The sequence below is a fragment of the Rhipicephalus sanguineus genome, chromosome 10 (assembly GCF_013339695.2).
Source record: "Rhipicephalus sanguineus isolate Rsan-2018 chromosome 10, BIME_Rsan_1.4, whole genome shotgun sequence".
In the NCBI taxonomy this organism is placed as follows: domain Eukaryota; kingdom Metazoa; phylum Arthropoda; class Arachnida; order Ixodida; family Ixodidae; genus Rhipicephalus; species Rhipicephalus sanguineus.
Genome location: NC_051185.1, coordinates 46,093,782 through 46,109,316, shown reverse-complemented (window position 1 = coordinate 46,109,316; position 15,535 = coordinate 46,093,782). Strand labels below are relative to the sequence as shown.

The 15,535-nt window shown below is 48.1% G+C and overlaps 1 protein-coding gene across 1 annotated transcript in view; it reads right to left on the bottom strand.

Annotated features, from left to right (window-relative positions):
• Positions 1-291: 291 nt before the first annotated feature.
• Positions 292-15,535, bottom strand: part of LOC119406368 (regulating synaptic membrane exocytosis protein 2) — a 34,715-nt gene continuing 19,471 nt past the window's right edge. Inside the window, exons 10-12 of the mRNA XM_037673108.2 lie at positions 15,232-15,327; positions 7,152-7,349; positions 292-5,127 (exon numbers count right to left, since the gene is read on the bottom strand). Of these exons, the coding sequence (XP_037529036.2) occupies positions 4,787-5,127; positions 7,152-7,349; positions 15,232-15,327 (635 nt within the window). The 3' untranslated portion in view covers positions 292-4,786. The remainder of the gene's footprint in view (positions 5,128-7,151; positions 7,350-15,231; positions 15,328-15,535) is intronic.

Genomic DNA, 15,535 nt, shown 5'->3' with positions numbered 1-15,535 from the left:
CGTTCTAAACGCTTTCTATGTCTAATTTTCGTTTTGCATCTCTTCGGTTGAGCAAATCGGCGCCCGGATTCATGAAACTTCCCTAACGTATTTGCCGTCAGTGATTGGCCATCGCTGCAGCAAGTTTCTCGTTTTCACTCGATCCTTATCGTGATTGGCAGGAAATAATGCCGGTGGACAAACCTTCCAGCCTAAGAGAATACACGCGGGCAGAGGCCCCGGGGCCCCGATTCAAGAAACTTCTCTTGCGCGTGTTCTACCACTGATCGGCCATCACTGCCGATAATTATCAAGCCGATCACTACCACTAACAAAAGGCGATCGAACGCCTGCTCATAAATAAGCGCTCTTAGGTAAGAGAAGCCCTGCGAACACGAAGCAAGGGCCCGCACTCACCCAAAACATCTATGACGTAAATCTAGTGATCTCACTATCAAACCAATCAATATCATGAATAGCTGGCGCCCGAACACAGGTCAGTGAGAGATCTCTCTCATTAAGGAAGTTTCACGATAAGGGGACCTAGGTATATTTGGCTATAAGCCCTTGGCACATCGCGTGCTTTATCAAATCAAGTTCCAGCCCTTATCTTTGCGGGCCGGGGTTCTTTAGTCACACCAGTCGCGGACCCTCGCGTTTCAGAAAAGCATGATGTTCCTATTAGATAAGTACGGATGGTATATGAAGTGCCGCGTCACGCGTGGTAGCCGAATCAAACTAAAATGGCATTACCGCATGCGAAGCCTGCACAGCGCGTGGAACGCTTGCTTGTTTCATATGTACCGGAGGAAGCCGAACTTCAGGCACGACTTCAGGCACAAATTTCGGTGTCGAGTTTAGCGACAGGTATGATTCGAAAACGTTTGCTACGTGTTCTTTATAAAGTAAAACACAACCCTATCGTCCATACGAATGAACGGAGGATAGTTTACCGCAAGCCGAGCGTAAACCAAGACTTTGTTATGTGCTTCGTGAACAGCATATAACTGCTGCCTGTATCTTTGATATCTATACTCGCGTTCTTAGGCTAATGTTGCAATGGATGTTGCTCTCTCAGGCATACAGAGTACAGTGTCATTGGTTCCGGGACTGTGATAACAATAAGCGAAACGAAAAGGCACTGACGTCTGTTACATTTACAAAACTGCGCAGGCAGTAAGATTTAGAACGTCTGCAGATGTGTTGTGATAAAGCCTTTAGATTAACATGTACAGCCAGGCTGTAGAGTTAAGGTTTATAGTTAATTAGACTACCATCGCTAGACTTTCCGCAGCCAACCTTTCAAAGCTGGTTGTCTACGGAGTACACATAGACGAAAACAAAACGGCACCGTCAGGGACAACAGTCAACGGTAAATGTACAAACACTATAGACAAATCGAGAAGTCATTACGAAGGTTAACCAGTCTACGGGGGGTCTATAGATGGTCTATATAGACTGTGCGAATTCACATTTGCAAGGGTCTAGACGCTACGTACACGACCTGTTGAAGATACCTCAACAGGAAATTTCTGGTATAGTCGGGGACGTCGTACTTAGACAAAGTGGGGAGCATAACTGACGGGCAAGTCAAGGCTGAAATCCAGTATGCGCAGGTACATACATACAAACAAATGACCGAAGTTGCACAAAGGTAGCACAATGTTGTTCTTCCCCAATTCGGCGGCCGGTGCACCGCACGACGGTGTGAGAACGCACATGTCAGTAAAGAACAGGCGTCGGGAAAGGAGACGCAGTCAGTGCGCCGTCGACACGTGGACAGACACACACGCACACACATCAACACATTGCATGGAGCACACGCAGAGTCGGTTTTCTTATACGGGCAACCGTTTGTAACCACGTGTCAGTCGGGTAGCCCAATCAGGTTGGTCGAAGCACTCGAAGGGCAAGAGTCAGCACCTCCTTGCTGTTTGACATTAGCAACGGCGTAACAGAGTCTGTGCAGTCACGGTGTGCTCGGATGAGTCATGGTGAAGGGCAATCAAATCAGACAGATGACGGGTAATCTTCCGGAGGCTTGCCGGGTCTGTGATGACGTACTGGCCTTCAATATCTCGTAGATATGACGACGACACTGGGGCACTCCTGGAAGTACCATGATCAACGCGATCTGCTAACTTTGAATATGCTAGCTGTCACGAAAAGATCACAGGACAAAGCTTGCCGAGTAGACGAAATTGGATTACAATGCCAGATACCAATGCGTACCTCTATGGCGTACAAGGGTATGAACGAGATACCGACGCGTACCTTTGTGACGTACCTTAGGATGAACGAGATACCAACACATATATTTGTAGCGTGCGAGGGGATTAACGATAACTGTTCTGATAACTTCGAACTACGAGCTGACAAAGAAGTTATTGTTACTGCCTGAGGCCATTTAATTATGCTGCACTAATTAATTATTGCACGAAACGCGCCAGTAACCTGGAATCCCTGTCCTCTCAGAGCTCCGGATGTTCAAATAATTATTGCTTAGAGGCGGAGTGATGATGCCTACGCAATGGTGATAATTAGGTTCATTGGAGCAGTCCCGTTCAAACCCTCAGGTTTTGTGGATTCTAATTTCCGACACGAATTCCAACGCCTGCTTTCCGGTCGGTCTTAACGTTATTAAAGTTGAAGGCTCTGCTTCCTGTGTTCATGCTACTTGCCGAAAAATTAATAGAACGCTACGTTCAACACAGAGCAGGCATACTTGAAACACATTTATTTCACGTAAAGCAATTCAGAAGCCTAGCCCGTGCCCTAACCTGAAGCTAAGTATGCACGTAACACGTGAATATTAATACTTTGCTTTCCATAATTAGCGAACGACTGTTGTCAGCGTTTTTAATTCGAACGTTCCTGCAAACTAAGATGTACCGGTACAATGGCCAGACTACTCAGCAATGAAAGAGGCTTCCGCAGCAACTAAAAGTTTCAAATAGAAAAGTCTGCGATGCAACCAAAGGCTACTGACCTCTCCGTTAGTCCTTACGCTAGGTAAAGAGACTTGCACTTCATTAGATTCTCTGCTATAGGCATTTAATTTAGTCGGAAGGGACACACTGGTAGGAACACCATACTCATTTAGGCGAAACCTTGGTTTGCTGCTAATATATCTTTCTTCTAATGAATACGATAAATAAGAATTGTCTCTGTTTCTCTATTCGTTGCGCAAATTGAAAACACCCTGTAATGCCTTAACGCTGCATGCCGAAACGCTCTTTACGTTTACGACCAACTGCTACTGCCGTCTACGTCTTCTGCAAGCGCCTCGCGCGTGGTTGTGAAATCAGGTGGTTGGTCGGCTGCAAAAGGTTCGAGCAATAGTCACTGGCAAGCGATCGCCAGTAAGCTCGTATCGACAAATCCCAGGTGCGGCGCATAGTTTCGTTTTACGGCCCGCGGTACAGTGAAATAGCCTTCCCAATCCCTACAGGCGGTTGGAGAAGAAACGATGTGCGCAGCTGTTTAGAGGCGTGTGCCAAGACGCGTAAGCGAGCGAACGACGTCCCCTCGTTCGGTACCTTCGATTCCGACTGCAGCAAAACATCTCGCGGTGATTTTTACAGCCTTTAAATGAAACCTGATTCGCCTGCCATTTTCTGACTCTGTTTTCGTTTCGCGTCTTGATTATGAAGAGCGGACACTGACCCAAAGGACATTGAGAGTGGGCACTGACCCCTTCCAGACGTTCCCACAACAATGCGTTTATATTCCGTCTAAGACTGGAGCAAACAATGCCGCTGTATTGCACTGTATTGTCTCATCGTCTACGTCTAGTGTGCAAACGACGGATCGTTTCTGCTTTGACACATTTTACACTTATCGACGAACAGGAAACAATGCAAATGCAGTGTAATTACAAAGGACGAAGGATTGGTCACTGACTAAGTCTAAGATGGACAAGTTCGCGTGACGTCACGAACGCTGCTTTTCGCCGTACCGTACGCGCCGTATCTAAACACCGTTAACTATAACCCGATAACACCGATAACTTTGATGCACCATGTTATTAGGCCTACATTGTATCTTTTCTTTTCGATGGCGACATTATGTCACCGTGTGATGACTGTTATCAATTTGCCGTTCGGCGCAAGGCGCGCTCGACGTGCTGTCAATTTCTTGTTGACGCAGCCTCTTGACCCCAAGATGGGTACCATTGGTGACGTCAATACAAACTACCTACACTTTCCCATCTCTGACTTGATCAGGGTTCTCAAACGTCTCTCATTTTTCATCGAACTCGACCAGCGTCCGCAACATTATTATCTTCACTCTGTTATCTGAACCCTCATGGACTCTCGACCATACTGTAACTTCCGCTCTTGTTGTTTGGTCCTACCGATGTAGGTACAGCGCCCTGATTCTTACGAAAGAGGTGACCATAGACTAACATTTTTCTGCAGCTTGTGGTAGGGCTATCGTCAGCACTGGCTTCGAGAAAAATAATGCTTGGCGAACGCCAGCAGAGAACGAACTGGCTGTCGGCCTCGCCGCTACGTCGGCCCGCCACCACGGTTCCTGTTCACGACCAATAAGAGGATGCAACCCAGCCGGACGTGATTCGAAGCGCAACCTTATCCTGCGACAAGGGTTCTTATCTTATAAGTTATCCTGCAAACTTATCAGGAGAAGCGAACAGAGGGCACACGAGGATGCAGCAGGAGCGCGTGTGCATCGTGGTAAATTTCCCCGTCTCGTGGACCCGTGGATCAATCGAAAACCGGCTGTCGTCGTAGCTCGCACGCACACATACACACACAGTGTCAGGGTAGTAGAAGTCGAGTCAAGTTCACGGCGAATCGTCGTCGTCATCGTCGTCGTCCTCGCCGTTGCCGCGGGGTCCCGAGGCCGACGCCGGTCCGGCGGGCGTCTGCAGCGCGTACCAGGCCAGAGTGAGGCGACTCAGCTCGAGTCGGTCCAGGTGGACCAGGGCGGCGCCCAGCGGCTGGTTGTGCTCGAAGCCGCGGGCCCGTTCCCACACGGTGACGAGCAGCGATCGGCCCAGCACGTCGGCGGCCGTGTACTTGAGCGTCTGGCGGTACTGCGGCTCGCACGAGTGGCGTACGACGCGCGTCTTGCGCTTCTGCATCTGGCGGTCGCCCTCCTTGAGGTACGTCTTCACGTAGGTGTCTGTGCGGAGGGAGAGACGTATTGGGGGAATTAGATAGATAGATAGATAGATAGATAGATAGATAGATAGATAGATAGATAGATAGATAGATAGATAGATAGATAGATAGATAGATAGATAGATAGATAGATAGATAGATAGATAGATAGATAGATAGATAGATAGATAGATAGATAGATAGATAGATAGAGTTTGAGCATTGGCAGGTTATTGCATGGCGGTTATTGTTTTTTAACGAGAATCCGTACAAGACAAGGGACAAGTGAATCGTTCCCTTTATTGCGCACGCAGCAAATGCCTGCAGATGCGCGAATGATAAAGGAGGAGAGGAAAGATTGCATGGTATGAAGGGAATGGATGATAATGCCAATACCGGTTTAAAAGTAATTGGATTCGCGCCATAGATGACGTGCTGGGAACGCCATTTCCTTAATGACGAGCGGTATGGAAGGCACCGTCGTCTAGAAGTCACCTTTCTCATAGGTGCAGAAAGCCTCATCTATTTCACGTGAATGCTGCTCTCTATATCACCTTAGTATATCGCAGTTGTCCAAGAACCGCGCCGCAACGCACCGCAAGGCACCGGAAACAGCGCACTGCTGTGTGGCTGCTTTCACCGCCCTTCATTTAAAGCATGTTCACTGTGGCGGTCGGTCACGCAAAGTCACATTTTGTGCAGAACTCTCTTCTGTGCATTCACACTTGTTTACTAAGCCTTGCGTGTCTCTCCGCGTGTGCTTCCTGAAAACAAAGTCTCGCAAAGTACTTGTTCGTGAGCGAGTACTTGTTCGTGGGTGAGAAGACAGTAGTAAGGAAAGCCGAGCTAGTTGGTGTGAACGCATTGTGGGATAGCGTAAAGACACGGGCGCCTGTATCATCTCTGTAGCTTATGTCACTGTGTTTTTGGCGCCATTCCACGCTGAAGCGAACAGACAGAGGAGCGCCAACTATCAATGTTGCACTTTCACGCCACTGCGCATGCTTGGAAGTTTACTTCGTATTCCACCTTTGACCGTCAAAAACAGTTCGTAGCTCGTGCTCTTGTGTCTCATCTCTGTCGTGTTTTCTTGTTTCAAGCATTGCGCCAGATATTACATGTTATCTACTCTGTTTACTCGCATGCTATCAGTACAGGCTAGTGTCGACTAATTTCGGCCATCTGTTGGTTACTGTTGGCCAGAGTCGTATAATGCTGGCTATACGGTGTAATATTGGCAACAATATCTTCCTCAAAGCTAACTTCAATGATGTATGCAACTATGCATCGGTTGCCTATCAGTTTATTGTCTTCAGCGTATTACTTGCCGGGGTTTTACTTGCCAAAACTACAATACGATTATGAGGCACGCCGTAGTGGAGGGCTCCGGATATTTAGATCGCCTGGGGTTCTTAATCTAAGTACGCGGGCCTCGGGTATTTCGCCTCCATAAAAGTGCAACCGCCGCTGCCGAGATCGAACCCGCGTCCATCGGGTCAGCAGCCGAGCCCCCTAATTATCGTATCACTGCGGAGGATCAGAGCCTTCCTTTACTCGTGCACGAAACTTGTGCGTTTAGGTTTTTTAGAGAGAAAGCTCTACTACTCCCGATACAAACCCAGAAATTTACTTTGCGCTTGCGTTTGACCTTGAAGCTCAGCCAAAGTCAATTGCCTCCTCGCATATGCGTCGTCATAGCAACGGACATGCGCAGTGCGTCTTTGTTCTCCTCTCCCGCGCACCCTCTTCCTTCAGTCGGCGAAAGCCGCGAGCCTGCAGGCGCGCTCGCCTAGAAATCTCAACTCTTGTCACGTGACTACCGCACGAAAAAAACGAAGATAAGTTTGGACAGCGTGTTGCTGCTTGCTGCGTGGGGGCGCCGCCGCGGCATGCTTTCTGCGGTATATTTGCTGCTATCGGTCGACAAGCTTGGTCTAACCATGTTAAACCAGGGCAACTTTTTGTGAGCAGCAGCCAGCGCCAATAAAGACTCCTGCCTCTCCTACAAAACGTATAAATACAGTAAAACAATTTCAATGAACTCACCTGGCGGCGTGCCTCCCGATCCTAGAGGCAGTCCCCGGGCGCAGACGACCTCGACTTCGAGCTGACCCTTGGTCATAATGAAACCCAGCTTGAGTTCGCCGAGTCGAGCCAGGTCTCGGCGGGAGTTCTTCTGGCCCGGTCCTACTTCTTGATGACAGCGCTCCGAGCCGGAGCTGCTGTCTCCGCCGTCGTTGCTCCCTGCAAAGTGGTGGCACGGGCAAGTGACGATTCGGTGCGTGGCGCGGCGAGCTACGATTTCGTTAATGCATTTTGCTAGGCCAGTTGGTGCTGACCTAATAAATCCGTAATACTGGCGAATACACACAACAGACCTCGCCGAACTATAGATTCATTGAGCTACAATTTGTTCTATTCAATCGACGGCTTACTCGTTTCATCGGTACTTACACCTTCCAGGTTTGAGAAGTAAGCCGCGCCTGCATTCAAGCTATACCCTGAACGACACGTACATCTGCTGAGGATCATGTGGAAGCAGATATGCCAGGCATGTGCTTACATTTTCCAGTTTTGATTCAATTTCCTCATCTTGCATACATGCACTTTTCACTTATATAAATCTAGTTGGAAGTCAGCACTCTTTGCCTCTGTTTGTCCTGTTCCAGTTTCTATCCTTGTATGCGCTGTTGATACTTTCTGCAGGGCAAATAATGAACAAAACTCAGAATGGCATCTCAGTCACTCGTATTTGACATTTAGTTGAATTAACTGGAACACAATTTGAATAAGAATAATGGAATTAATCGGCTGTAGAGCGTCGTGCTCACGCGTTTCGCACTACAAGAATGTTCGTGGAGAGAACACAAAAGCTCTACACAGGATCATCGGATTGTCTTAAAATTGGCATGGGTGTTTAAAAAGTATGTAAATTTGTAACGTTAACAGGGACCTTACAGAATTGAAGTGGGAACATTAAGATAGCAGTACAGGTGGCCTCGGAACTGCCAGCGTGGTTACGTCGTTGCAGTGACTGATGTAGTTACAGTAACCACCACGGCTATGCCGTGGTGGTTAGTTCTATTTCTTGTAGCGCTTACCATACGAGCTGTGAAAGGCGCAGCGATGCTCGACACAAGTCTGAAGTTCGACAGATATTCATGTGATATCGCGTTTGTGGTAATGGCACTGCATCGCTTGAGTTTATTTCACCACACTTTTTACATTGTTACATTGTATAGACAAATTAAACATGTAAAGTAATACCAACTGTGGTGTGGGGAACCACAGCTCTGGTTTTATATCGTGAACGTTTAGTCTGCAGGCTACAAAGAACATATTACCTGACCTTTTTTACATTTGTGTGTGATTCGAATGACTAAGGTTTCCTCTTGACCTGCCGGCGGTTTTGAAAGTCCGCAGCCTAGCCCTGGCAATACGTACTGTGATGGAAAGAGCTCGCAGTCATGGAAGGTTTACGGAAACTCGTATTTCGGGTTTTACAAACGTGTATTAGAGCTCAACATACAGGCCTCAAGTGAGGCTAAGCGCCGCATGAATGGTGCGCAGCACTTCAAAAATAAGTGACGTCCGAAGCGAGACAGGGTGTCCCGATGGTAGCGCCCACAAGTGAAGTGTACATGCATCACAACAAACAGTCTACGCTTTTATACCTTCACGTATGATTTGAAGCACTTGTCTTTTCTGTTGATCCGCTGGTCCTATTGACAGTACGAAGCATCGCCCAGTGAACATAACCTATTATTGTTGAATGAAAGAGCTCGTAGTTATAGGATGTTTCCGGAACCAGCTATTTCTGGTTTTACAGACGCCTATTCGAACACGAGTGGGTAGCCTCAGGTGAAGCTTAGAGCTGCATGAATGGTGTGTAGCACTTCAATGCCAAATGACGTCAGAAGCAAGGAAGGGTGTCGCGGCGGTAGCGCCCTCACGCGTAGTATACATGCGTCACAACAAACTACCTGCTCTTTTATGCCTTCCCGTGCGATTTGAAGCACTTGGTTTTGCCGTTGACCCGCTGGCAGTGCTGAAAGAACTTCCGCGATTCGAATCAGTGCGGCGACCCACTTGAAAGGCAATTTACACTTCAGCGCTAGTTGCAGAACTAGAAAAAAAAATAAACAAGCCGCTTCCACCTGCACTACACTGCCCGCGAAAACGAGTTGTTGTGCAGTTTCAAAGCCACACAACTTTTTCGGAGATGGTACCGACCTTTTATAGCAGTAGCGTAAGCACTCGCTATAGTATCGCGGCATGGAGCGTATATCTGCGGCAGGAATTCCGGTAACATGCTCCCGTGGAAAAGCATCAACAACCTGCGGCTCGCGAACCCGCTCTGCACTGGTAAACACGCTTTTGCTGCTTACCCGAATTTTCTAGGCAGCTGAGATTGAAAGGCGCGATCACGTTTTCAAAAAGCCACTTTGCGAAGATTGTTGTTGGAATCAGCCAATAGCAAATAACGTAATTGTCAACGTCTTCATCGGCGTAGTTTGGCTGTACTATTCCATTCCATTCGTTCCTAAACATGTTGTTCGTTTATCCTGCCGACGGCCTGTGCTTCAGCAGGTACACTGACAACACGATAATGGCGATATTGAGGGCGGCGCGCCGTCCATATCTGATTTTTCGTCGTGAGCTGGCCTGGTGAATAACTGTGTGATTATACAATGCCGCTTCGTTAAGTCGGGTCCCCGGCTAACGGATAGAAACGCTGACCAAACGATAACACGCAAAAATGAGTAAGCAGGTGCCGGTGAGTTCGCCTTCTCGCGCTCGAAACGCTTTATAGCGGTAAGCCCTCCGCGTTGGTCTCGTGGTTATGGTGCTCGACTGCTCACCAGAAGGTCGCGGGATGGAATCCCGGCCGCGGCGGTCGCAACTCGATGGAGGCGGAATGCTAGAGCCCCGCATGCTTAGATTTAGGTGTACGTTAAGAAACACCAGATGGGGTCAAAATTTCCCGAGCCCTCCACTACGGCGTGCCTCATAATTATATGGTGGTTTCGGGACATTAAACCCTAACAATTATTCCTATTACAGCGGGAACGCGGCAAAGTAAATAGAAATTGTGCCGCAACGATCAAGGTTTGCAGGAAGTTGTTATCCCTATTGAAAATCGTGGGTTGGTGGATGCTGGAATCCTTGGTGGACAAGGTGGAAACAATAGTGGATGTGGTGGAAACTGTGGTGGTCATAATGGCTGATGATGGCGAGAGTGGAAAAAATGGTGGCAGATGGTGGTGGTGGTGGCGAGCTTCTTTTGGTGTTAAGTGGAAAATGCTGGCTGATGGTGGCGAGAGTGGAAAAATGGTGGCAGATGGTGGTGGTGGTGGCGAGCTTCTTTTGGTGTTAAGTGGAAAATGCTGGCTGATGGTGGCGAGAGTGGAAAAATGGTGGCAGATGGTGGTGGTGGTGGCGAGCTTTTTTTTGGTGTTAAGTGGAAAATGCTGGCTGATGGTGGCGAGCAAAACGTGTTTCGGTGGATGGCTTGGTGAACAAGCTGGATGACGGTGGCATGATGGAAGTGCACGTGACATTATGTGAAATCACTGTTACTCTAAAGTTTTGCTGTTCAATATGTAGAAAAATATGTTTACAGTTCAAAGAAGCCAACGCCGATCATTAAGCTTTTCAGCACGCTTTTTTTTATTCATGCGGCGTAACCGCCTCAAGATTTGTGGAGCACAGCAGCCGTGAATGTTTACATTTTACGCACGTACTTATCAGGTTTACATCCGCGATGTGCTGCTCTATTGTGATGTTTACAAGTCTAGAAGTGTCGGTGTGAACAGCGACAGTATCTGTGTTACATCGGCGCGCAGTTGCCGAGAAGTGAGCCCTTCCAGCGGGTAGATCAGAAAACAGCCGCCGCTTGATACCGTCACGCTAGAAACGCAACTCTGGCAATTCTTGCACACTCACTTACCTCGGCGGCACTTTAAGGTAACAGTGGAAATGCGCGCGAAGCTAAAATGCACAAACTTTTACCTTCGGCCTGCGTCGAGATAAGCCCGACCAAGTATCACTTCCACCATCATATTCTACCACCATGATTGCCACCAAACGTTAGGCATAGCTTACCGACCGAGTCCGTCTACGTGTTATCGGCACTTCTGGGTTTCAGGATACACGATTCCGATGAGTGCGAATGACTTTACAGCACAGCTGTGGCATCGGCTAACCTAAATGAAGCGTTTTTTCTTGTGTACGGTGTCCGCACAAGAAGCGATCAGCATAGATGCGACGCGCTTCCAGCAAACGCCTCCGCTCACCAACCGCCGCCGGTCGCACTCGCCGGCGCTTCTCTGACACGTATGCGAGAACATAGACTTGTCAATTCGAACGCCTTACTGAACCAATATGATGGCATATTTTTCCCGCGCACTGCACTTACGTTTGGCCGAGCTGTTCTGCAGTTGTAGCTAATGATACAGCGTCAGATCAGTGCGCTGGCACGGCTGCGCTGTAGGTTGCACGAAAAAAGCATCACAATACTCAATCAACTGTACGCGCGTATTCATCGAATGAGATTTGAGTCGACATAAAGCCTCTGCACATGTCGCCCTTTGGAAAAAGCGAGAAACGGCAATTAAACTTAGCTGTAACATTCGGTTCACTATACCCGCTCCTCGGTCCACTTGACACTTTTTTTGGAGTTACGTTGTGAATTCTACATGAAAGTTAGCGCTGTTGCCATTATCGACGTGCCATTCGTTACCGGCAACAGTTTGTTCCCGTTTAATAACTATGCAAATTTTAGTACGATGTGAAGATCGCGTCTGTGTCCAGTATGAGACATACAAAGCTGAAGTCAAACGGTGTATTCGTATGTTGACTAGTCATTTTGCAGAACTCAAAGCAACTGTCAGTGTGGCGTAGTGGTAAAGTACTCGGCTCGAGATCCGAAGGTCGCACGTTCGACTCCCGGTGGCGGCAGGTTTTTTTTTTTTGCATACGGCTTTTTTTTCTTTTTTTTTGTACTAATGCTTTCTACATCGCCTTCTATACAATTATTTATGTGTAACAGCTAATCACGATGGTCCCGACGCTGTAGAGCCGTTTTACGCTCCGCTATTCCCAGCATCCATCATACGCCAGCATCCAGCATACACCATGTGCCACCATCTTCCAGCACCATAATCCACCATAATGGTGGATGGTGGAACCCACCATCCCACATGGTGGATAAATTTTCAATAGGGATGGAATGTTGCGCACAGTTTACGAACTTGTTGCACTTATTCTACGTTCGACCGCCTGCCCTACCGGAAAGTGAACGTCAACAGCGATGCCAATTTTTATGTGTTTATCTTCCGGGCGTACGAAACTGAATGCTAATGCGCCAACTACACCTCAAAGGCACACACCATGCACAAAGCAAACGAAAACAGATGACACTATAAACCTAATTAATTTAACTCGTTCGAAGCGCCTTCATTGTATGGGGCACACGAGTGGTATTCCAGACGAAATACGCTTCGTAGCTTGCAGTGATAGGCAAAACAACATTTGTTGCTCAGTACATCGTAGTGATTATACAAGCTGTACTCCGTATGAGACCTATGAGAAATGAATGGATGGGCATAGTATACATCACACACAAACAAAACATCGACGCAACGCGCACACAGCGCACGAGCTAACTTATACAGACGACAGCAGTGCTTATGATAAGTATCAAGAGGCCCGCCTTGGGAAGCACAGAGACGGTTATACATAAATCCACACACTTGACACGAGCAATCAACGATAGAGTTTCCATGCAAGAACCGCCAGAGGAAACCTTGGCGCTTCGATCTTTCCGTTGCCACGCCCGTAGGGCACCGCTGTAACTGAATGATAAGAAAGAAAAATAAAAAGAATTCACCTTACGAACAAAAGTTTGATCAAAGTTACCTCACAGTTCAATATTTTATATAGCAACTGGAACATTCTGGTTTGGCACAGAGTGGCTAGGTTCAGGACATTTGAATATATTACAGGGCGGCCAGTTAGGCTGTTATAGGAGGGGCAGTTTTATATACAAATCTCCTTGGAAAAAACTGATTTGTCGTGTGATAATTTAATTTCACCATGCAGATTGTTCTAGTGAGTCCATACTATATTGACACGCGCACGTGTTTTTCTTTTCGTTGTGACTGTGTTTCACAGTCTAAGCCTGTCATGAGCAACAAAATGGCAAGGTCGGCGAGTTGGTACGTGTTTATTTTTGAAGAAAAACAGCGCACAAAAACGCGTGCACAAGAAATAGAGGGAAGGCACACAGCGCTGTGTGTCTTGCCTCGTTTTATTGTGCGCTGTTTTTCTTCAAAAAGTTTTTACAAATGCTGTCGCTCTGCGCAGGCGACACAGGAATGTATTGCAACCTCCTAGAGACTATTGGAAAGTTCTGATTTGATTGTGCTCACAGCGCGAATGGCTGGTTTCACCCTAGAACTTATGCGAGTGCCAGTGATATCACTGGAATGTACGATGTCGCACGTATAAATGCCGATGCATTTCACTGGCACATCAGATTATCGTCGACCACTGACCACGTTGGCCGCTATCGTCGTATTATGAGCGCTACTTCCTTTGCTGGGCACAGGTTCGCCCAAGAAGGAGCTCAACATTTACAAGTTTGACTTTTGCTTTTTGCACCGTCACAACTACGTGACGTGTGGCGGCGGTGGTTGCGTGTTCGTGTACCGAAACCCCCCGGGAACCGTGAACAAAGACCTCACCTCGACGAAGACACCGACGCCAACCCTGACCATCGAGATAGCCACAGGCTGCAAGGACTGCTGCCAGAGTACGTACCTCCTTCTGAAAACACCAGGAAGGCTATGACCACGACGGCAGCTACAAAATAACAGTCCTAGCGCCGTTGTCTGCGATCATACTGCAGCAACCCAGGGAGCCGCCTACAATCAGCGGATTGTCCTCTGAAGACACGGAAAGCTGGCCGGAAACATACGGCCGGGTCGCCATCTTCAACAGCCTCGACCCCGAATAGTACTTGCATGATGTCTATTTCTACTTAGAAGACACCGCGAGGCCTTGGTTCGAGAATAGAGAGTCTACACTTTGTACCTAGGATCTCCTCGCATTTCTGGACATTTTCACGAGCATCGTCCGCAAGGGAACGGCCGCAGCTTTGGTGGATACGCGTGTGCATCTACTGAACGAAAACATCGCCATTCGATGCAGAGGAGATGGCTCGTTTGTTCTGCCAAGCCGACTCCAGCATGTCTGAAGAGAATACAGTACGTTTGCTTAAGCCGGGAGTAAAACGAGAACTCTTCGCTGGACTGACAAGGAAACCGTTCAAGACGGTCACAGAATTCGCTTCGGATGCCTCGACTATCTAGAAGACGCTGGAGATGCTGAAGAGGCAATACAACCGCACTTCACCGACAACTATGTCGAAGCTCAGTCTCTAGTCGTCGACAACCTGCGTGAGACCATCTGAGTGGTCATACGTGAAGGGCTGCGTCAGGTGTTCTATAGATCGCAGCATCAGGTGGATTCAATAACCAACATCGTGTGCGATGAAATGGAGCCGTCATTGGAAGCCCTTGAACTTGAACAGCCTCAGCAGCAAGCCATCAACCACGTCGTTGCTGTCCGCCGTCACACTCACCCCTACGCGTTGTCGTCAAGACGCCGCGCCACCGCAACCGTGAGTTAGTTTTGATCAGTAGTTTTGTTCATCTGGTGTAATTTCCTTTCGCCTAATGCCCATTAGGTTATGGTAAAGCGCGCTGCCGGGGGACGGCGCCACATGCAGATGTCCCAAAATCCTGGTCACGGTTAGGTTGCATCACAAATATTCTATGAAGGCAATATAATGTCAACTGAAACTCAAAATTGTTTTTTTAGGCTTACGGGCAAATTAAACACCGCCTATCATTTCCATACTGAGTTAATCGCCATGTTTCCAACCTCTGCGTACGCTAGCGCCAAAATTTACTCTGTGGCAATCTTTGCAGGAAACTCTACACATGCATACAAAATGCTTTCAGCACTGTATACTGTACACTCAGTAACTCTACGACATACTACTTGCGTTCACAGACGTTCACATATGTACACATAGGTGGCGCGAGCTTGGGCGGCCTACCTTTGTTGACAGGGACGTGGTTGACCCTTTCGTCCGACTTGAGGCTCACCGTCCGTGAGAGCTTTCGCCTCGGAAGCGACCGCCTCTCGTCCATGGCTACGCGGGGAAGGGGAACGCCCAGCAGGCGGTGCATGTCACTAGAGCTCGCCTCAATCGGTTACAAGAAAAGGTGCACGACTGGTTCTACAAACCGCGCAGCGAGTGCCGTACCGCTGGAGTGGTTAAAACACCGGACAAGGCAATTGCGAAACAGAAAAGCGGGCTTTCGCAAATCATTATGGCGAAACAGCGTGAACGGGAAACG